The following is a 17,981-nucleotide window of genomic DNA, read 5'->3' as shown; positions in this document are numbered from 1 at the left end:
GGCCCTCAGCAGTGAAAGTACAGAGTCCTAACCACTGGACTGTCAAGGAATTCCCTATATATATACTTTTTTTAAATTGTGGTAAAATACACATTACATAAAATTTACCATCTTAAATGTCTGTGGCTATATATTTTTGAAATAAATATGTTTGTGAGGGTGCAAATTATTACATTAAATTTTTTTATTTTTAGTAATCATTTCATAATATATACATATATATCAAATCATTATGTTGTATACCTTAAACTAAAATGATGTTATATGTCAATTAAATCTCAATAAACCTGGAAATTTTTTTTTTTTGGCACGCCGCACAGCATGCGGGATCTTAGTCCCCCGACCAGGGATCAAATCTGCACCCCCTGCAGTGGACGCATGGAGTCTTAGCCACTGGACCGCCAGGGAAGTCCCAAACCTGGAAAATTTTTATTTTAAAATAAGGAATTAACTGCGTCAACTCCATTCATTTAACAGACAGTGATTAAGCATTTACTCTGATAAGTGATGATAAAAATTTAGATAAGAGATATTCTTACAGTCTAGTAAGGGAGACAAACAATTCCCGGATTATGTGATAAATACAGTGATAGAGGTATACATAGTATACCATAGGTACATTCCTTCATTCAGCATATACTTTAGGCCCCAGTTATTCAACAGGGAACCAAACAGTAACGGTCCTTATTTTTAAAAGAGAGAGAGATGACAGTCAAACAGAGGATACAAATAAATGTATTGTATGTTAAGTGTCAAAACAGCAAAAGCATGGGCTGCCATGGGGACACAGAGAATATCCATCTAAATCATCTCAAACTAGCTTTTTTCACTCCCTGGCTGCCTGAGGATCAACTGCCATCATGAATGACACTGCAACTATCTGGACCAGGAAGTTCATGACCAAATGACTACTTCAGCAGAAACAACTGGTCACTGACGTCCTTCTTCCTGGGAACACAACAGTACCTAAGACAGAAATTCGAGAAAAACTAGCTAAAATGTACAAGACCACACCAGATGTCATCTTTGTATTTGGATTCAGAACCTATTTTGGTGGTAACAAGACAGCTGATTTACAGTTCCTTAGATTACACCCAAAAAAATGAACCCAGACATAGACTTCCAAGACGTGGCCTGTATGAGAAGAAGCATACCTCAAGAAAACAGCAAAAGGAATGCAAGAACAGAATAAAGAAAAGTCAGGGGACTGTAAGGCCAATGTTAAGGCTGGCAAAATGTGAACTGGAGACTGGACACAAGTGGAGTAGATTCTGCAGTGACTTTATCTGCAGCGATTGTGAAGATTTTTCACAAGAGGACTGATAAACTAAAAACTTTTTAAAATCTAAATTTAAAAATAAATAAAATCAAACTGGGGAGTCAGAAGGGCTTTCCAGAGGAGGTACTGAAGTTTTGAAAAACAGGTAGACATGAGCTAGTTGAAGGTGGGGGAGAACACATCCTATGCAGAGAGCACACGTACCAAGGCACAGGGATGGGGCTGATCAATGTGTGCACAGCTGTTTAGAGGTTATTTGTTATGGCTGCAGGGAAGGGGGTTACTTGTGGTTAACGGATGAGAAGTGAAGCTAAAAACGTAGGCAGGAGCCAGAACTTAGTGTCTCTTATGCTAAATCCTAGCGTCACTTCCTGAATAATCCTTCCCTTTCACATAAAAATAAGTAATGTTCACTGAGCACTTACTATGTATGTGTCAGTATCTGTTCGAAGTGCTTTACATGTATTAACTCATTTAATCCTCACAATAATTCAGGCAGTCGATACTATTATTATGCCTTATCTTACATGAGAGGAAACTGAGGAGCAGAAAGGTGAAAGAACGTGTCCCCAGTCGCACAGCTGTATGACTGGCAGTCTAATTCCAGGGGCCAAACTATTAACCACTCTGCTTCTCATTAGTATGTGATGCTTCAAATATTTAAAACTTTAACTTTTTTCAAGGTTATTTGGAGGCTATAGAGTCTGTAATATTTCTTTTTATTTATTCTTATTGCAGACAATGTTCCTTAAATTATTTTTTAATGTTTTTATATCTGAAGGTAGTAAACAGCTTCACTATTTTCTTTTTCAGTTTTTTTTTTTTAATGATTGCCTATTTATTCTTTAAGTGAACTTCCACAATAATTTTGTTGAAGTAAAATTTGGGATTAGAGGACTTTGGTTAAAAGTGCATTAAATGTATAAATTAAATTGGAAATGATTCAATGTTTCCACCCAAACAATTTTTCAATGTTTCAGTGTTATATATTTCTTCATTTATCTTTTTTTAATTTATAAAGACATTTTCATAATTTTCTTAAAATAGATAGCATTTAATAAGATTATTCTTAGATGTGTTGTAATTTTCATGGAAGTGTAATATCTTATGTTTTTTAATTCTTTATTTTTGGCATCTAGGAAAGCTATTTATTTGTCCATAAGATTGTTTTTCCTGAAACGTGAAAAATAAAATTACCACTCAAAAACTATAAAAATAGAAAAGGTATACACTTTGCTCAGTAATGTCCAAAACATTCAGAAAAGATTTGGATCCATACGAAAGGCTACAAAGAAACTATGGCATTTTATTCATTGTTGATGTGTGTTTGTTACACATTGGAACTATTGTCGCATGTATTTCCATCTAATTTTTCCAATAATAAGAGAGAAGGTGACGTGTTGGTGAGGGTAATAGAGCCCCCTCCCTCAAATTACGTTGCTCTCCATGACCCACCCTAAGTCTCACAGTTCAAGCTAATCATTGACAGAGCTTTACAATCACAAGCTTTTTTACTGAAGCGTTGATAAGACAGTCAAGCAGCTAGTGGCAAATGAAGCCAGGCTGTGCGGCATGATCTCCAGGGAATGAATGGATTTTCTTCAGCACCGATGAAAGAAACATACGCTACAGGAAAACAATGTCCAGCGGGGGACTGCAAAGATGTGTCATCCTGTCAGCATTTATTCTCCTCCAAGCTGTTACTGGATTCTCTGGAGACGGAAGAGCTATATGGTCTAAAAATCCTAATTTTAGTCCGGTAAATGAAAGTCAGCTGTTTCTCTATGACACTTTTCCTAAAAACTTTTTCTGGGGCGTTGGGACTGGAGCATTTCAAGTGGAAGGGAATTGGAAGACAGATGGAAAAGGACCCTCTATATGGGATCATTTCATCCATACACACCTTAAAAATGTCAACGGCACAAATAGTTCCAGTGACAGTTACATTTTTCTGGAAAAAGACTTATCAGCCCTGGATTTTTTAGGTGTTTCTTTTTATCAATTTTCAATTTCCTGGCCAAGGCTCTTCCCCGATGGAATAGTATCAGCTGCTAACGCAAAAGGTCTCCAGTACTATAATACTCTTCTCAACGCTCTGGTACTTAGACACGTTGAACCTATAGTTACTTTATACCATTGGGATTTGCCTTTGGCGCTGCAAGAAAAATATGGGGGGTGGAAAAATGAAACCATAATAGATATCTTCAATGACTATGCCACATACTGCTTCCAGACGTTTGGGGACCGTGTCAAATATTGGATTACAATTCACAACCCATATCTAGTCGCTTGGCATGGGTATGGGACAGGTATCCATGCCCCTGGAGAGAAGGGAAATTTAGCAGCTGTCTACACCGTGGGACACAACCTGATCAAGGTACTGTACAGCTGACTTCTTATTATAGCTTCACAGTATAAAGAGCAGTAGTTTAAAAGAAACTCTAAGAAATGTATCTTCCATTTAAATAACTCTTTTTATTGAAATCAACTGAACTAATTTTAGTCTAAGTCACAAGTTCTATCCTCAAATTTCATTCTTAGTGTATGTTTTATTTATCTAAGCTATTATTAATGTATTAATCCAATTATTTTCCTTAAATATTGCACTTTTTAAATTAACTATTTTTAAGTCTACTGTTATACATCAGAGCATGAGAATGTGGGTTTACTTTCATTCTGTGGAAAACCAGTCCTTTAAAAATTTCATTGTTGAAACCCTTTTCTGACCACATGCAACAATTTCATAATTTTATGTTAAGGCATGACCATTTCAAATATGTATTTGTTGTTAGTCTTGCTATACTTAGTGATATTTAGAAATAGTGAGCTCAATAAATGTTAGCTAACTGATGATACATATTAAATGCAGGAATTGAAATAAATGTATTTCACAGTTGGTTTCATTTGTATTACATGGCAGGAAAGATGACATTATTTGTTCTAGGAGCTAAAATTCAACTAGTAGCATAAAAACTGGGAAGAATATGCTTTAAGTGTTTTAAAGGAGCATATTTCAAAAGCTAGAGTTTATGCTGGGAAATGCTAAAATGATTAAAACAATAGTGAAAATGTAAGCAAAATAATAGCTAATATTTATTGAGTGCTTACTATTTACCACAGATGACATTAAGCATATTACATGCATTATCACATTTAATCCTCATGATAACCTTATGAACTGGGTCCTATTATTATCCCCATTTTAAAGATGAGCAAACTGAAGCTTAGTGAGATTAAATAACTTGCCCAAGTTTACAGAGTAAAATGAGCTGTTGTCAACATGGAATTTATAAATTACAACAACATTAGTAAACATTGAATGCCTCTATTAAGAATATTTTTAAAAGAGCAATCTTTCAGGAATTTTCAAGAGATTTCATCTCATATTGAGGCTAATATCTAGAATCAGACTTCACTTTTTGAGCTAAATAGCTTGCTTGGGAAAAATAAATTACCCTGGACACCTGCTACGTTTTGAAAATGAAAAATGCTTTACTAGTAGGGTTTCATAATGTGCTACGAGACTTAATTTGATTTTTTAATAATCAAATGTTAAATATATAGAAACAGAAAAATGTATAGGAACATAAAATTACTCCATGTCTAAATTTGCACATACAAAATATCTGTTAATCCTTCTTTTCTTTTTGAACTTTCTGGATTATACGTGTGCATTGCACTATGGTTCAGTCACATCTGCCCTTGCAGTTAACAGATTGCATTACAATCTCAAGGTCATTTACATAGCTTTGAATATAGTTGTATATAGAACATATTATTAATATGTGGGTATACTGTGATTTAGCAAATAGGCCTCAAGGGGAGAAAAATTATAGCTATTAACTATGAAGATTATGCATATATATTTTAGGAAAAATATTTCTTTTATTTAGTTCTTTCAATTATTAAAACAATACATGCTTGTGTAAACTGAGAAACATCAGATTGTACCAAAGGGTACACAATGAAAAGGTTAAATTTCTCCCTCCCTCTCCACCTGATAATCCCAACCTCAAGAAAACTAGTATTAGTAGTATTTTATATAGTCTTTTTAAAGTTGTCTATGCAAATACATGCACATATATGCTTATTCAACTTTTGTGTAAAGAAAAATATTCTAAATTGTTAAAAAGTTTTTGGTTACCTGGAAAAATGTTAACAATTAGAATTATCATGAAGAATATGTTTCAGTGGTTCATTTAAAGCCTTAAAAACTGACTGATAAAAATACACAAGAAAAAGTTATAACTAACAAATAGATGCTGCTTCCAAACCTAACCTATCAAAGCTATATTTTCAGATGTTTTTCATTTTCCTCTAATTTAAGATAAGCTCTGCCTCTAACACAAAATTAACACTCTCTGATAGTAACATAAATTTTATAGTGTTAAATTGATGGATTACATTTTTAAATTATTATGTTTTCCAAATAATTTCTTTCATCCCTTTAAAGTTTCTAAATCACGAACCTACATAAGGAGCATGAGGGGTCCCTTGTAATTAGTCAGAAAGTGAACTCTGCCGCATAACCCAGTGGCTTATAGCACCAGAGAGAAATCTTGCAATAGTCTGGCGGCCTGAGGTGAACTAGATTTCCTCACTTGCTCCCTCTCTGTCCTCCTTTTAACATAGAAAAGATTAATTTGATATTTTATGTTGCAATGAAGTATTTCTTCCTTATTATGCCACCTTGTGACCCAGAAGAAGCATTCTTTAGGACTAGTTTTTTGTCCAAGAATATTTATTGAGTTAAAAAAACTAATATAAAACTAAATTCATGGGTGGTTTATAGACCACTTTATTCCCCAATCCTCAGATATTGAAAAGATTTCACAGCGGCTATTGCAATGTTTCTAGTTCCAGGATGATGCTGAAAATGCCATCTCAGTCTGAAATGTCCTGGTTTGCAGGAAACCTAAATGGTCTAGGCAGTCCTGAGACTGACCTGGAATCTAGACTCCACTTTATGCGGACTTGGTGGCACCTAGAGCAGGTCTCTCAGGTAGAAATTTACTATAATCACCCCTACTAATAGATGCTGCACTCTGAAATTTTTACAATATTTGGAATAGAAAGTGGGTGCCTTTTTTGGCCTTAACCATTTATATATTATCTATAATCTTTACAACAACCTTGCCAGGTACCTATTATTATCTCCATTGACAGAGTGACATTTCTACCAAGCATCATGTCACTCCCTTGCATAAAATCCATTAGTGGCTTCCCAAAGTTTTAGGGATAAAGTCCCAAGTTTTCATCAAGATCTTCAAGACACAACCCCGGCCTCCATTCCCTCCTTCCTGGCCATCCCCATCTCTCTCCCGTCCCCATCACTAATGCCGACCCCTTGTACCCTACACTCCACAATAATGCACTACTAGGAGTGCCTTAATTTTACCTTACTATTCCTCTCCACTCAGCCTCTACTAGCTCTCTATCCAGCTAGAACACCCTCCTTACTCCCTGCTTTATCCATCTAATGTCCTTCAATACTCAATTTAGGCGGTCACCAGCTCTAAGTTCTCCTTGACTCATTAGGGTCAGTGTCCCTCCTGAGGGCTCCCATCATAAAAGGTGCTTGCTTTTATCATAGCAGTCTTTTCATATGCTACTTTTCCATCTCCCCCAACTAGCCTGAGAGTTCTTTGCAAGGAGAGACTATTTTTCACGTGTTTTATGTTTCCAGCACCTAGCACAGAATATTAGGTACATGATAGGTATTAAGGTTTGTGGAATGAGTGGTTTAGGATTTCCATCTTAAACCTTGTCATCAAAGAACCAATCTCAAGTTCAAAATTCATATTTCATTGCATTCTTGCTAATTCTTGAAATATTGCTTATATTAATCCAGTGGTGTGTTTATAAGTTAGGACTCTTACAGAAACCTAATTCAAGTTGGCTTAAGCAAAAATGAGCATTTTCCTATAACCAGATCACAGGGATGAATGGACCCAGTAACTAGGACACTCTCAGAAGCCCTTTATCTCAGTCTCTCATGTCTATTTCTTCTTGTGGGTTCTCCTCATTCTCTCCTTTGTAGAGGAGAGTTCTCTCTCCCAAGTTCAGTTTTTAAAACCCCAGAGACAGATCCTAGCCTGTTTGGCCTATGCACTCATGCCTCAGAGCAGCAGAGCTGCAAGTTTTCACATTAGTAAAGGCAGTAATGGTGTCTGTTTTCATTCTATTTTTAAAGCAGTAAATATGCATAATAACTGAAATTTATAGATTCCATCCCCTCCTCCTTAAAATGAAATATCTGAGAGCCTCTGAGTAAACATGCAGGGAGGTTGGGGGATATGAGATGGCTCATAAGATGGTAACTCATTCAGTTTATTACTCCACTAAATACTGCCAGCTTCCATGATAGTTCTGACCACTTCATGGCTTTAAATTATTATCTTTCATAGATGTGAACTGTTTACATAGTACCAGGATTTCTCAACCTGGGCACTATTGACATATTGGGCCAAATAATTCTTTCTTGTCGTGAGCTGTCCTGTGCATTACAGGACGTTTAACAGCATCCCTGGCCTCTGCCCCCTAGATGACAGTGGCACCCTCCTCCACAGGGTTACAACAACCAAAATTGTCTCCAGACGTTGCCAAATGTCCCCTGGAGTTGGGGGCGGGGGGGCGGGACAAAATTTCTCCCCCTTCCCTTCCATGAAAACCACTGACTTAAACCTATAAATTGGCAACTGGTTAAAGACATGAAGCATAAAAAACAAGAAGTTTGAAATAGAATCAGTATGAGGGACGTAAAATTGTCTCAGTTTTAGAAAATTGCCTCAAGGAGATTTTCACCAGACCTGTAAGTCGCATACATAGACTCTAATTTATGCCATATCAGGATGTTTTTAGAGAACAAACGATTCTTTAAAAAATGTTAAATGAGGAAATAATGTTGATGATTGTATCTAATTTGGCTTTTCACACTTTGGGAATAAAGACTGTTCCTACTAACTTTGTGTTATTTGTAAAATACTTGAAAGAGTTGCCCCAAACTATTTCTCTTATATAGTTATTTATGAACAAAACAGTAAACTTACTTTTTGAAAGCTTGTATTTTTTTAAGAGTAAAATTCAATAATTCAAACAGAATGTTATAGAAGCAATATTATAAATATATAAATATTTATCCATTTTTGATGCCATAACACTGTGTTTCACAAAGTTTGGGTATTTTGTGCATCACTTCATGCTGGCTCTTTTGCTGGCTTTTTTGTTTGTCTGTATATCCAAGTACCACATGCACTATTATTTATTAAAACATTTTTCTTTAAAAATGTTTATTTTGAGGGGAGTTCCCTGGTGGTCTAGTAGTTAGGATTCAGTGCTTTCACTTCTGTGGTCTGGGGTTCAATCCCTGGTCAGGGAACCGAGATCCCACAAACCGTGTGGCCAAAAAAAAAAAAAATGTTTATTTTGAAAGGAAATTTTATATCCTATTATACACGAAATACCAGTATTTTCTAATATCCTTAAAATAAATATGTAACATTTAAAATTAAAAAATGTTCATCTTTGTTATGCCCAATGTCATATCCCATACAAAAAGAGGTAGGTGTACCAGCCTTGGAAAAGACCTTTGAATATGTAAATTTTATTCTGCATTTTAGTATATATTCAGTCATAAAACCAAACACATTGTGTCATTTAAAAATGTGTCATAAAATGCTTTTTCTTATGTAATTAAAATAATTTTTAAAATGTAAAAATATTTATTAGATGGGAAAATGCCAATACTTATGTTTATGTATATGAGTATTTTATATATGAGTATTTTATTTTCTGAATATTTTAAACTTCTTTGAAATAAACTTTTCAGTACAATCTTTAAAGAAATAGACTTATATAAAATAAAATATATGTCAACACTTGTTTGTATACCACACACAAATAATGAAATGATTTTTTAAATTCCTCAGGGGCTCAAGAGATTGCTTAATACTGTGAAAGAGGGTTTCAGGACAAGAAATGTTGGGAAACTCTACTCTAGGTCAAGGCCTCACCCATTTGTTCCTGAGCCTAGAATAAGACTTGATTTATTCCCTATTTTTCCACCTCTTTGAGGAACTCTGCCTTAGCATTTATTGGCGTCATTCCCTCAGAGAAGGTCACACGAGGCTGCATATGTATTAGGTATTCAATAAATAATATTAATTATTTTCTATTTAAGGGAGATCTGCCTGGCCCCAGAAAGTATTTAAAATTGTTATTGAATAAAAGTGGACTTCAGACACACACACAGACACAAACACACATGCACACCCACACACACGCACACCAACCCAGATACTGGCATAAACATATAGTCTTTTCAGAACATGCAAATCAATATCTGTGTATACCAGCGTCTATTAAAAAGTTTACATTGAAAGCCCATCTCGAAACAAGGTGCAGAATGTTGATGATCCTTAAAGCTGAGAGATGTGTTTTGAGGGGTCGTTATACTATTCTTTCTATTTTTATGTGTTGTGACAAAAGCAAAAAATACATAAGATGAGAAAGTAAAGAGAATATTTTGTATTTTTAAAAGAAAAGGAAAGAAAACAATCATCTTTATATAGTACACTTCTTAAGGACTTGTCGAAATTCTTAACCAAAATTTAGTGCTAAAACAGCAAAAACAGCTGTGAAAAAGCCACCATTCACATGATTTATAGCTAAGCCTTCGTTGGCAACAGACAGCTGCAACTGCTTTCTTTTTTATAAATTTATTTTCTATTTACTTATCTTTTGGCCGTGTTGGGTCTTCATTGCTGCACGTGGGCTTTCTCTAGCTGCGGCCAGGGAGGGTTACTCTTCATTGAGGTGCAGGGGCTTCTCATTGCGGTGGCTTCTCTTGTTGTGGAGCAGGGGCTCTAGGCACGCGGGCTTCAGTAGTTGTGGCACGTGGGCTCAGTAGTTGTGGCTCGTGGGCTTAGTTGCTCCGCGGCATGTGGGATCTTCCTGGACCAGGGATCGAACCCGTGTCCCCTGCATTGGCAGGTGGATTCTTAGCCACTGCGCCACCAGGAAAGTCCCTGCTTTCTTGAACAAGAAGGCTGCAGTGTTTCACAGGCACATTTAAATAGATTAAATGTCATTTTTGAACCTCTTTGGCCCAACACCCCCACCAATATCTCGAAGACTAAGTGTAATATTTTGAAATGCAGTTTCTAGCTGGAGCATTTTTAGCTTGCCTTGGTTAGACAGAAGCAAAATCTTCAAGGATAGTCTGAAACGATTTTTTTCCATAAAAAAAGAAAGGAATTTTTAAAAACTCCCTTGTTAAAGTTGGGTTGCAAGACAATAACATATTAAAATTAATTTTTGCTAAATCTTGTAGCTAAAAAACTAGCCCAAGCTTTTCTGTCAGTGAGAAGGTTAAAAAAAAACTTACTTGCTACCTTCCACCATGTCCCCGCCAACACCAAAAACAAGCAAACAAACAAAAAAGAACACAGAAATGGGGAGAATAAAGGACAGAGATTGGTCTTAAGTCTTAAAAATGGAGACTTGAGACAATTATTACAGATAACTTTTTGACATTTTGTCATACTATTCTTTTTTTTTTTTTAATATTTATTTATTTATTTATTTATGGCTGTGTTGGGTCTTCGTTTCTGTGCGAGGGCTTTGTCTAGTTGTGGCGAGCAGGGGCCACTCTTCATCGCGGTGCGCGGGTCTCTCGCTATCGCGGCCTCTCTTGATGCGGAGCACAGGCTCCAGACGCGCAGGCTCAGTAGTTGTGGTGCACGGGCTTTGTTGCTCCGCGGCATGTGGGATCTTCCCAGACCAGGGCTTGAACCCGTGTCCCCTGCATTGGCAGGCAGATTCTCAACCACTGTGCCACCAGGGAAGCCCCCATACTATTCTTAATAACTATTATTATAAGCAGAATATTTTTTCACACACCTAATGTACTGTCAGAAACTGTACTAGGTACTTTTCACATGTTAGCTCATTCAATTCTCACATCAACCCTGCCAGGTAGATATTCTTATAGGCATTTTATAGTTGATGAAACTGAAGCCCACAGAAATTTGCCTGAGGTTACAAAGCTGTACAAGTGTGGTTTTTTTACTCATAATAAGTGTCAGATCCAAAATTTAAATTTCATCTGTCCGAATCCAAGCTAGCAAGTTTTAATGACATGAATCAGCTACCTAGCCTCAGTGAAAAACAATTTACAGCCTACAACTCCATTGCAGCCACTTGTGTTGATGCAGACTCAATAGATATTTGACTCATATTACCTATTTAAAGACCAAAACAATCTACGCATATCCATTCATCTGTCAATGGACATTTAGGTTGCTTCCATGTCCTGGCTATTGTAAATAGTGCTGCAATGAACATTGTGGTACATGTGTCTTTTTGAATTATGGTTTTCTCAGGGTATATGCCCAGTAGTGGAATTGCTGCGTCATATGGTAGTTGTGGCACATATATATGATGGAATATTACTCAGCCATAAAAAGAAACAAAATTGAGTTATTTGTAGTGAGGTGGATGGACCTGGAGTCTGTCATACAGAGTGAGGTAAGTCAGAAAGAGAAAAACAAATACTGTATGCTAATGCATATATATGGGATCTAAAAAAAAAAAGAATGGTACTGATGAACCTAGTGGCAGGGCAGGAATAAAGACATAGACATAGAGAATGGACTTGAGGACACGGGGAGGGAGGGGGAAGCTGGGGCAAAGCGAGAGTAGCATCGACATATATACACTACCAAATGTCAAATAGATAGCTAGTGGGAAGCAGCTGCATAGCACAGGGAGATCATCTCGGTGCCTTGCGATGACCTAGAGGGGTGGGATAAGGTGGGTGGGAGGGAGACGCAAGAGGGAGGGGATATGGAGACATACGTATGCACATAGCTGATTTGCTCTGTTATACAGCAGAAACTAACACAGTACTGTGAAGCAATTATACTCCAATAAAGATCTATTTTTAAAAATCTATCTACATGTTTTATTTGTCCACAAAATCTATGAACAGTTTATCACTGATCCATACATTAACCATGAGTTTTTTCCTTTGTCCCCATGATTTTACTTTTTATTTGCTCAAAACTTTAGTGTCCCATTAAAGTGCTGTTAAATCACATACGTGTGCCCTCGGCAATACCATCTAAAGTTTAAAAATGTTAACACAATCATTCATTTAATTAGCTAATGCATAGTACATTTTATATAAAAATACATATATGTATATATATATACATATATATATTTTTTTTTTTTTTTTCAAAATGCCACGCGGCTTATGGGATCTCAGTTCCCTGACCAGGGATTGAACCCGGGCCACAGCAGTGAAAGACCAGAATCCTAACCACCAGGCGACCAGGGAACTCTCCATAGTACCTATATTATTATCCCAACTCATCTTCATTAGGACCTAAGACACCGCTAACAAAATATAGGAAATAATGATCAAACAAGTTAAAACTAGTATTCTTATAGATGTTCCCAATCAAATTTGAATAAAAGGTAAAAACAGCTCTCGGATAAGAATTGCTAAAAAGTTTCAATAACCAGAATACCATTGTTAGAGAGAAGAGTCATGTAAAAAAAAACTATTTGTAGACGACAATTGGTATTTTATAACCTTCAAGAGAGCAGTATTTACCTTTTCTAATCATTAAGTAGAAAAAGTTATACTTCAGTGAATGATTAACAGGTTTAAATAAATGTAATTATAAATGTTCAGAGAATAACATTGTGATCATATTTAAACAGCTTAATTTGACATGAACACTCTTATACGTGGAAAATTAGGCCCAACTGGAGAATAGAAAATATTGTAAGTAGTGGAAACAGTGCTAGATATGACGAAATTATGAACTGAGGGAAACTTCACACTAGTTTATAATATAATACATGTGTCATTTATTTGCATGTAAAAAATCTTACAGAGAAAACTCAATATTAGAAAATAGTCTATGTTAAAAAGGAGTAATTGGGCTTCCCTGGTGAGGCAGTGGTTGAGAATCTGCCTGCCAATGCAGGGCACACGGGTTCAAGCCCTGGTCCGGGAAGATCCCACATGCCGCGGAGCAACTAAGTCCGTGAGCCACAACTACTGAGCCTGCGCGTCTGGAGCCTGTGCTCCGCAACAAGAGAGGCCACGATAGTGAGAGGCCCACGCACCGCGATGAAGAGTGGCCCCTGCTCGCCACAACTAGAGAAAGCCCTCGCACAGAAACGAAGACCCAACACAGCCAATAAATAAATAAATAAATTTTTCTTTAAAGTGAAAAAAAAAAGGAGTAATTAAAATTATTGAACATTAACAGCAATTCTCTTGCTGAAAAGTAAAGGGATGCTGAGAATAGATCAGAACCTTCTAACTTACTAACCAATAAACAGTGAATCACAGAAGAAATTAAAATGATTTCCTGGGTGATCTAACAGTGCTACTTGTTTGGGGGAGCCTTGAGGCTGGTGAAAACCAGGATTTTTAGTATTTGGAGGATTCCATTCATTGGTTCTTTATGGCATTATATCTTGACCAGAGATTATGTGACTGAATCTTAAATAAAGAGCTGGGTTTACTGTTATCAGTTCTTCTTCCATGTTAATCACGTGTGTATTGTACGCCTCCTCCTTTTACCTTTGAATATCAATGTATTATTCCAGAGTAAAAATATATAATGACATCCAGAATAAAAGAACTTTTAATTTGTTTTTTTTTTTCCTTTGAGATTTTTGGAACTTCAGAGAAAGTAAAGAGTGATAGCATAGAGCAATTAAATTCACTGACAGAAACCATCTGTTTCAACCAATTCTCGTGACATTTTTAAATTTCAAAAATAATGCATTTTTACTGAAAAACATTCAAACAATACAGAAAGACATAAAGTTAAAAAACGAAAGCTCTCCTCTTTTCTTACTCCCTAATCCCATACTCTAGAAGTAACAACTGCTAGCGGCTTGTTCAATGTCCAAATATTTTTCTATGTATATATAAGCATATACATATAGTCATTTTTTTACAAATTTGAAGCATATTACTACATTAAGCTTTTGTTATCATTTCTAATTAATTGAAATGTAGAAGTATACTGTTTTTCTTCTACTTATTTCTATACTTCTCTCTCCTACTAGAGGTCAGAGGTCATCTGAAGGCAGGAGCTATCTTGTTAATATTTTTTCTAAATGCCTACTAAGGTGACTTGCTTTTTTTTTTTAAGCAGTCTCCGTAGAGACTCTCAAAAATTGCCAATGTCAACTATATTTCAAGTCTTCATGGCGGGGTATTGGGAAAGTTTTCAACTAGAAATAATCATGCCTCGGATAAACCTCATTGGCTATGATACTGCCACTGCGCAAAGCTGCCTTGTATTTGTTAAATAAGTGTTTATAGACTTGAATTTAAGCAATCAATCAACATAAATGAATGAAGAGTGAAGAAAAGGATAAAATAATAGCTATGGGTTGAGGCCTTCCTTGGTGGCACAGTGGTTAAGAATCCGCCTGCCAATGCAAGGGACATGGGTTCGAGCCCTGGTCCGGGAAGATCCCACATACAGCAAAGCAACTAAGCCCGTGCGCCACAGCTACTGAGCCTGAGCTCTAGATCCTGTGAGCCCCAACTACTGAGCCTGCGTGCCACAACTACTGAAGCCTGCGCACCTAGAGCCTGTCCTCTGCAGCAAGAGAAGTCACCGTGACGAGAAGCCCGCGCACCGCAACTAGAGAAAGCCCGCGTGCAGCAAAGAAGACCCAACGCAGACAAAAATAAATAAATAAATTTATTTTTTTAAAAAATAGCCATGGGTTGAAGGAAAGAGATAAGTAAAAATGATTTCTCTAAACTTGATTTTGCTGATGTGTATAATTTCTTGAAGGGGAAAAAATAATTAAGCAGAACAGAAGGTAATGCTGATGAACTCTCTGTTTGACTGGGGACTGAGGGGGTTGGATGAAGGCGTAATCAAAACCATGACTCTCAGATTGTCTCTTAGAGTGTTCCTGGCACCCAAACACTGTCAGATGGCTTTCTCAATGTACTGGCCCTTGTTTTTGTGCCATGTCTGTTACATACACTTGCATTTGCACAGCCTGTTCAGTCACCTTTGAGTCTAAGATGTAAAAGTGTGTTTCAAAAGCTCATAATTTAATGTGCATCATGTCCAGAAATCACAGTGATCTAGAGGCTGAAGGATTTAGTTCTAATTCTGGCTTTGCACTAACTGAGACCTTGGGCAAATCACTTCTTTTTCTTTTTTTTTTTTTTTGGCCGCGCCATGCGGCTTGTGGGATCTTAGTTCCCTGACCACGGATCAAACCCCGGGCCCCTGCAGTGGAAGCGCAGAGTCCCAACCACTGGACCACCAGGGAATTCCCAAGTCACTTATTTCTTTTGTTTCAGCATCTTATCTATAATAGAGAGTTTTTAAGAATTGGACCAAATGATCTCTAAAGTCCATCTTCTACCTCTAATTAGCAGGCAAGAACACAGAACTTGGAGCAATACAGCCTGGGCTTGACTTAGCTTATGAACAAGCTACCTAACCTCTCTTCCCTCTCCTATAAAACGGGAATAATAATAGTACCTACTTCTCAAGATTTAAATGAGGATTAAATGAGATAGTACATGGAAAGTGCTTAGAATAGTGCTCAGCACATTTAGCACTAAATATATGTTCATTCTTATTACTGTTTATATTGTAAATTTTCTATGGTTCTGTAATTTAACCACTATTCTGTTATATTTGATCATGAAAGTCACTCATCTTTAAGGACCATTTAATTATGATTTGTTCAAAGGTGATGCTGGGCTAACGGCTATGCAACCACAGCGTCCCTGCCCTTTCGGTCTAACATCGACAATGGTGTAATGATCACCATCCTTGGTCAAGACAGTCAAGTGTAGAAATGGTTCCTAAGGGACTCATTTAGCCTCTGACACCAGTAAGGACAATATCCAGTGTCAACATCGCTGGTTCTAGGAAAGAGGTACAGGGAATTACACATAAATATTACATGCTGTACTAGACACTTGGAAAACTACATGGTTTTCTGAATACCCCAAATTTGCTGGCAGGTCCTCCATGAACTTTCTAGGTGATCCTAAATTCCAGACACGTATAGATACTTTATTCTCAACAGGTGAGAGTGGGACCCTCATTCTAGGACTGTTTAGTTCTTTTAATAACCAAGTACAGCCGAAAGAAAATATAATTTTAGAACAGTATGCTGTGGTTCACGTCAAATGGCCTTTCCCCAACATTCAAAATTTAGAACTGGTGGGACATACAGAAAGCACGATGGTTTAGTATAGTGATCAGAGAGGCCTGGATTCACATCCTGTCTCCACGACTACCTAGCCTCTGTGAACTTCAGTTTCTTCTCTAAAATGGGAAAAATAAAACCTGCTTTGCAGAGGCTGTATTATCAACAATGTATGTCAGGTCACCAACAAACTAGCTGATTCATAGTGGGCATTTATTCAACAAGTATTCTATGCCAGGCTCTTCCCTGGACATCTGTATGTATAACTGTGAACAAAAGAGATACAGTCCCTGCACTCAGGAAGCTCGTAGGCCAGGAGTGGACCTATGTTGCATGGGCCTGAGACTTACATAAGGAAAAAATTCAAAATTATGGACACAAAAGCTGGTGCAAAGGTAAACATCTATTTAGAATGAAAAAAATATTACAACAAATTACTGTGGTCTTGGAGATTCAGATTCCTTATTTTCTAAGGTCTCTTCAAGGAATTTATCAGAAATATCGATACTTACTTAGAAATGTTTCCAATCACTACTTGGCTCCCCACCCCCCCAGCACATTTCATGGGGACTCAGGCGAGTGAGGAGTACTGAAGTTTCAGCTTCCTTAGGTTCATGGTCAGTCTGCCTTTGTTGCAGGCCCCAAAATGGTAGGTCTTATTTTTGTTTTTGTACAAATTATATTATTTGTAATTCTCAGAGTGGTTTCTATGTTGACTATCTTTAACTTTTTATTCCTAAATCCTGAGGAAAGGCTTTAAGTCTCCAACCCAGGCCATTTTAGCTTCAATTATACTTGGAGATATAGTCTTTTTGCATTAAAAAAATTACTAATAGGATCACTATTGTTAATTTAGTACTAACAGAAAGCTTAAAATGTCATTTCACCTTCTGCAAAGTTGGCATGCAAATGTTCTCCTTGGGCAAGGAAACTGAACTTCAGTAAGGTACCAATTTACTGATATTGATTTCTTCTAAGTGCCCGTCTAATATCTGGGGAAACCCACAGATGCTTCATTTAATAAATTATGAACTTTATTCTAGACCTTTTTCCCTTTGTGTTGCCAGGTTTAGATTCTGGCTCAGGCACTGGTTTAGTTTAGTAATATTATAATTGAAATTAGAATTCTATAACAATAATAGGACTTTTTTTAAGGAACAAGTATATTAGAGTTTAGTTTTTACGTGATTTCTATGTGGAAATCCTGACACTAGGCAAATTGATAACAATCAATGATTTGTTAGAATAAGTTGAAAATACAATGATTGAAAAGAAAATAGGAGGAAAATGAATTTTAATATGATCATTACTGAGTTAGTCCAACCATAGAAAATATGAATTCGAACCATTAAAAATAGAATGGGTAAATATTTTCTTTATGAAAGGTGGTAACTTTTGTTAATATTTAAATTCTCTCCTAAGAATAATGAGGGTAAGATATTGTTTCCAAGAGAGTTTCAAGATTGTCAAAAAA

General features: G+C 36.5%; 1 protein-coding gene and 1 pseudogene across 2 annotated transcripts in view; both read left to right on the top strand.

Annotated features, from left to right (window-relative positions):
- The first annotated feature begins 860 nt into the window (after positions 1-860).
- LOC309627701 (small ribosomal subunit protein eS24 pseudogene) lies at positions 861-1,241 on the top strand (annotated as a pseudogene). Its single transcript has one exon. The product of its transcript is annotated as a small ribosomal subunit protein eS24 pseudogene (transcript).
- The window catches only part of KLB (klotho beta), a 41,090-nt gene continuing 24,289 nt past the window's right edge, over positions 1,181-17,981 (top strand). Inside the window, exon 1 of the mRNA XM_082390494.1 lies at positions 1,181-3,656. Coding sequence (XP_082246620.1) covers positions 2,919-3,656 — 738 coding nt within the window. The 5' untranslated portion in view covers positions 1,181-2,918. The remainder of the gene's footprint in view (positions 3,657-17,981) is intronic.

This window comes from Balaenoptera borealis (genome assembly GCF_965194805.1).
Source record: "Balaenoptera borealis genome assembly, chromosome: 4".
In the NCBI taxonomy this organism is placed as follows: domain Eukaryota; kingdom Metazoa; phylum Chordata; class Mammalia; order Artiodactyla; family Balaenopteridae; genus Balaenoptera; species Balaenoptera borealis.
Note: the sequence above shows the minus strand (reverse complement) of the source record. Positions and strands in the feature narration are given on the sequence as shown.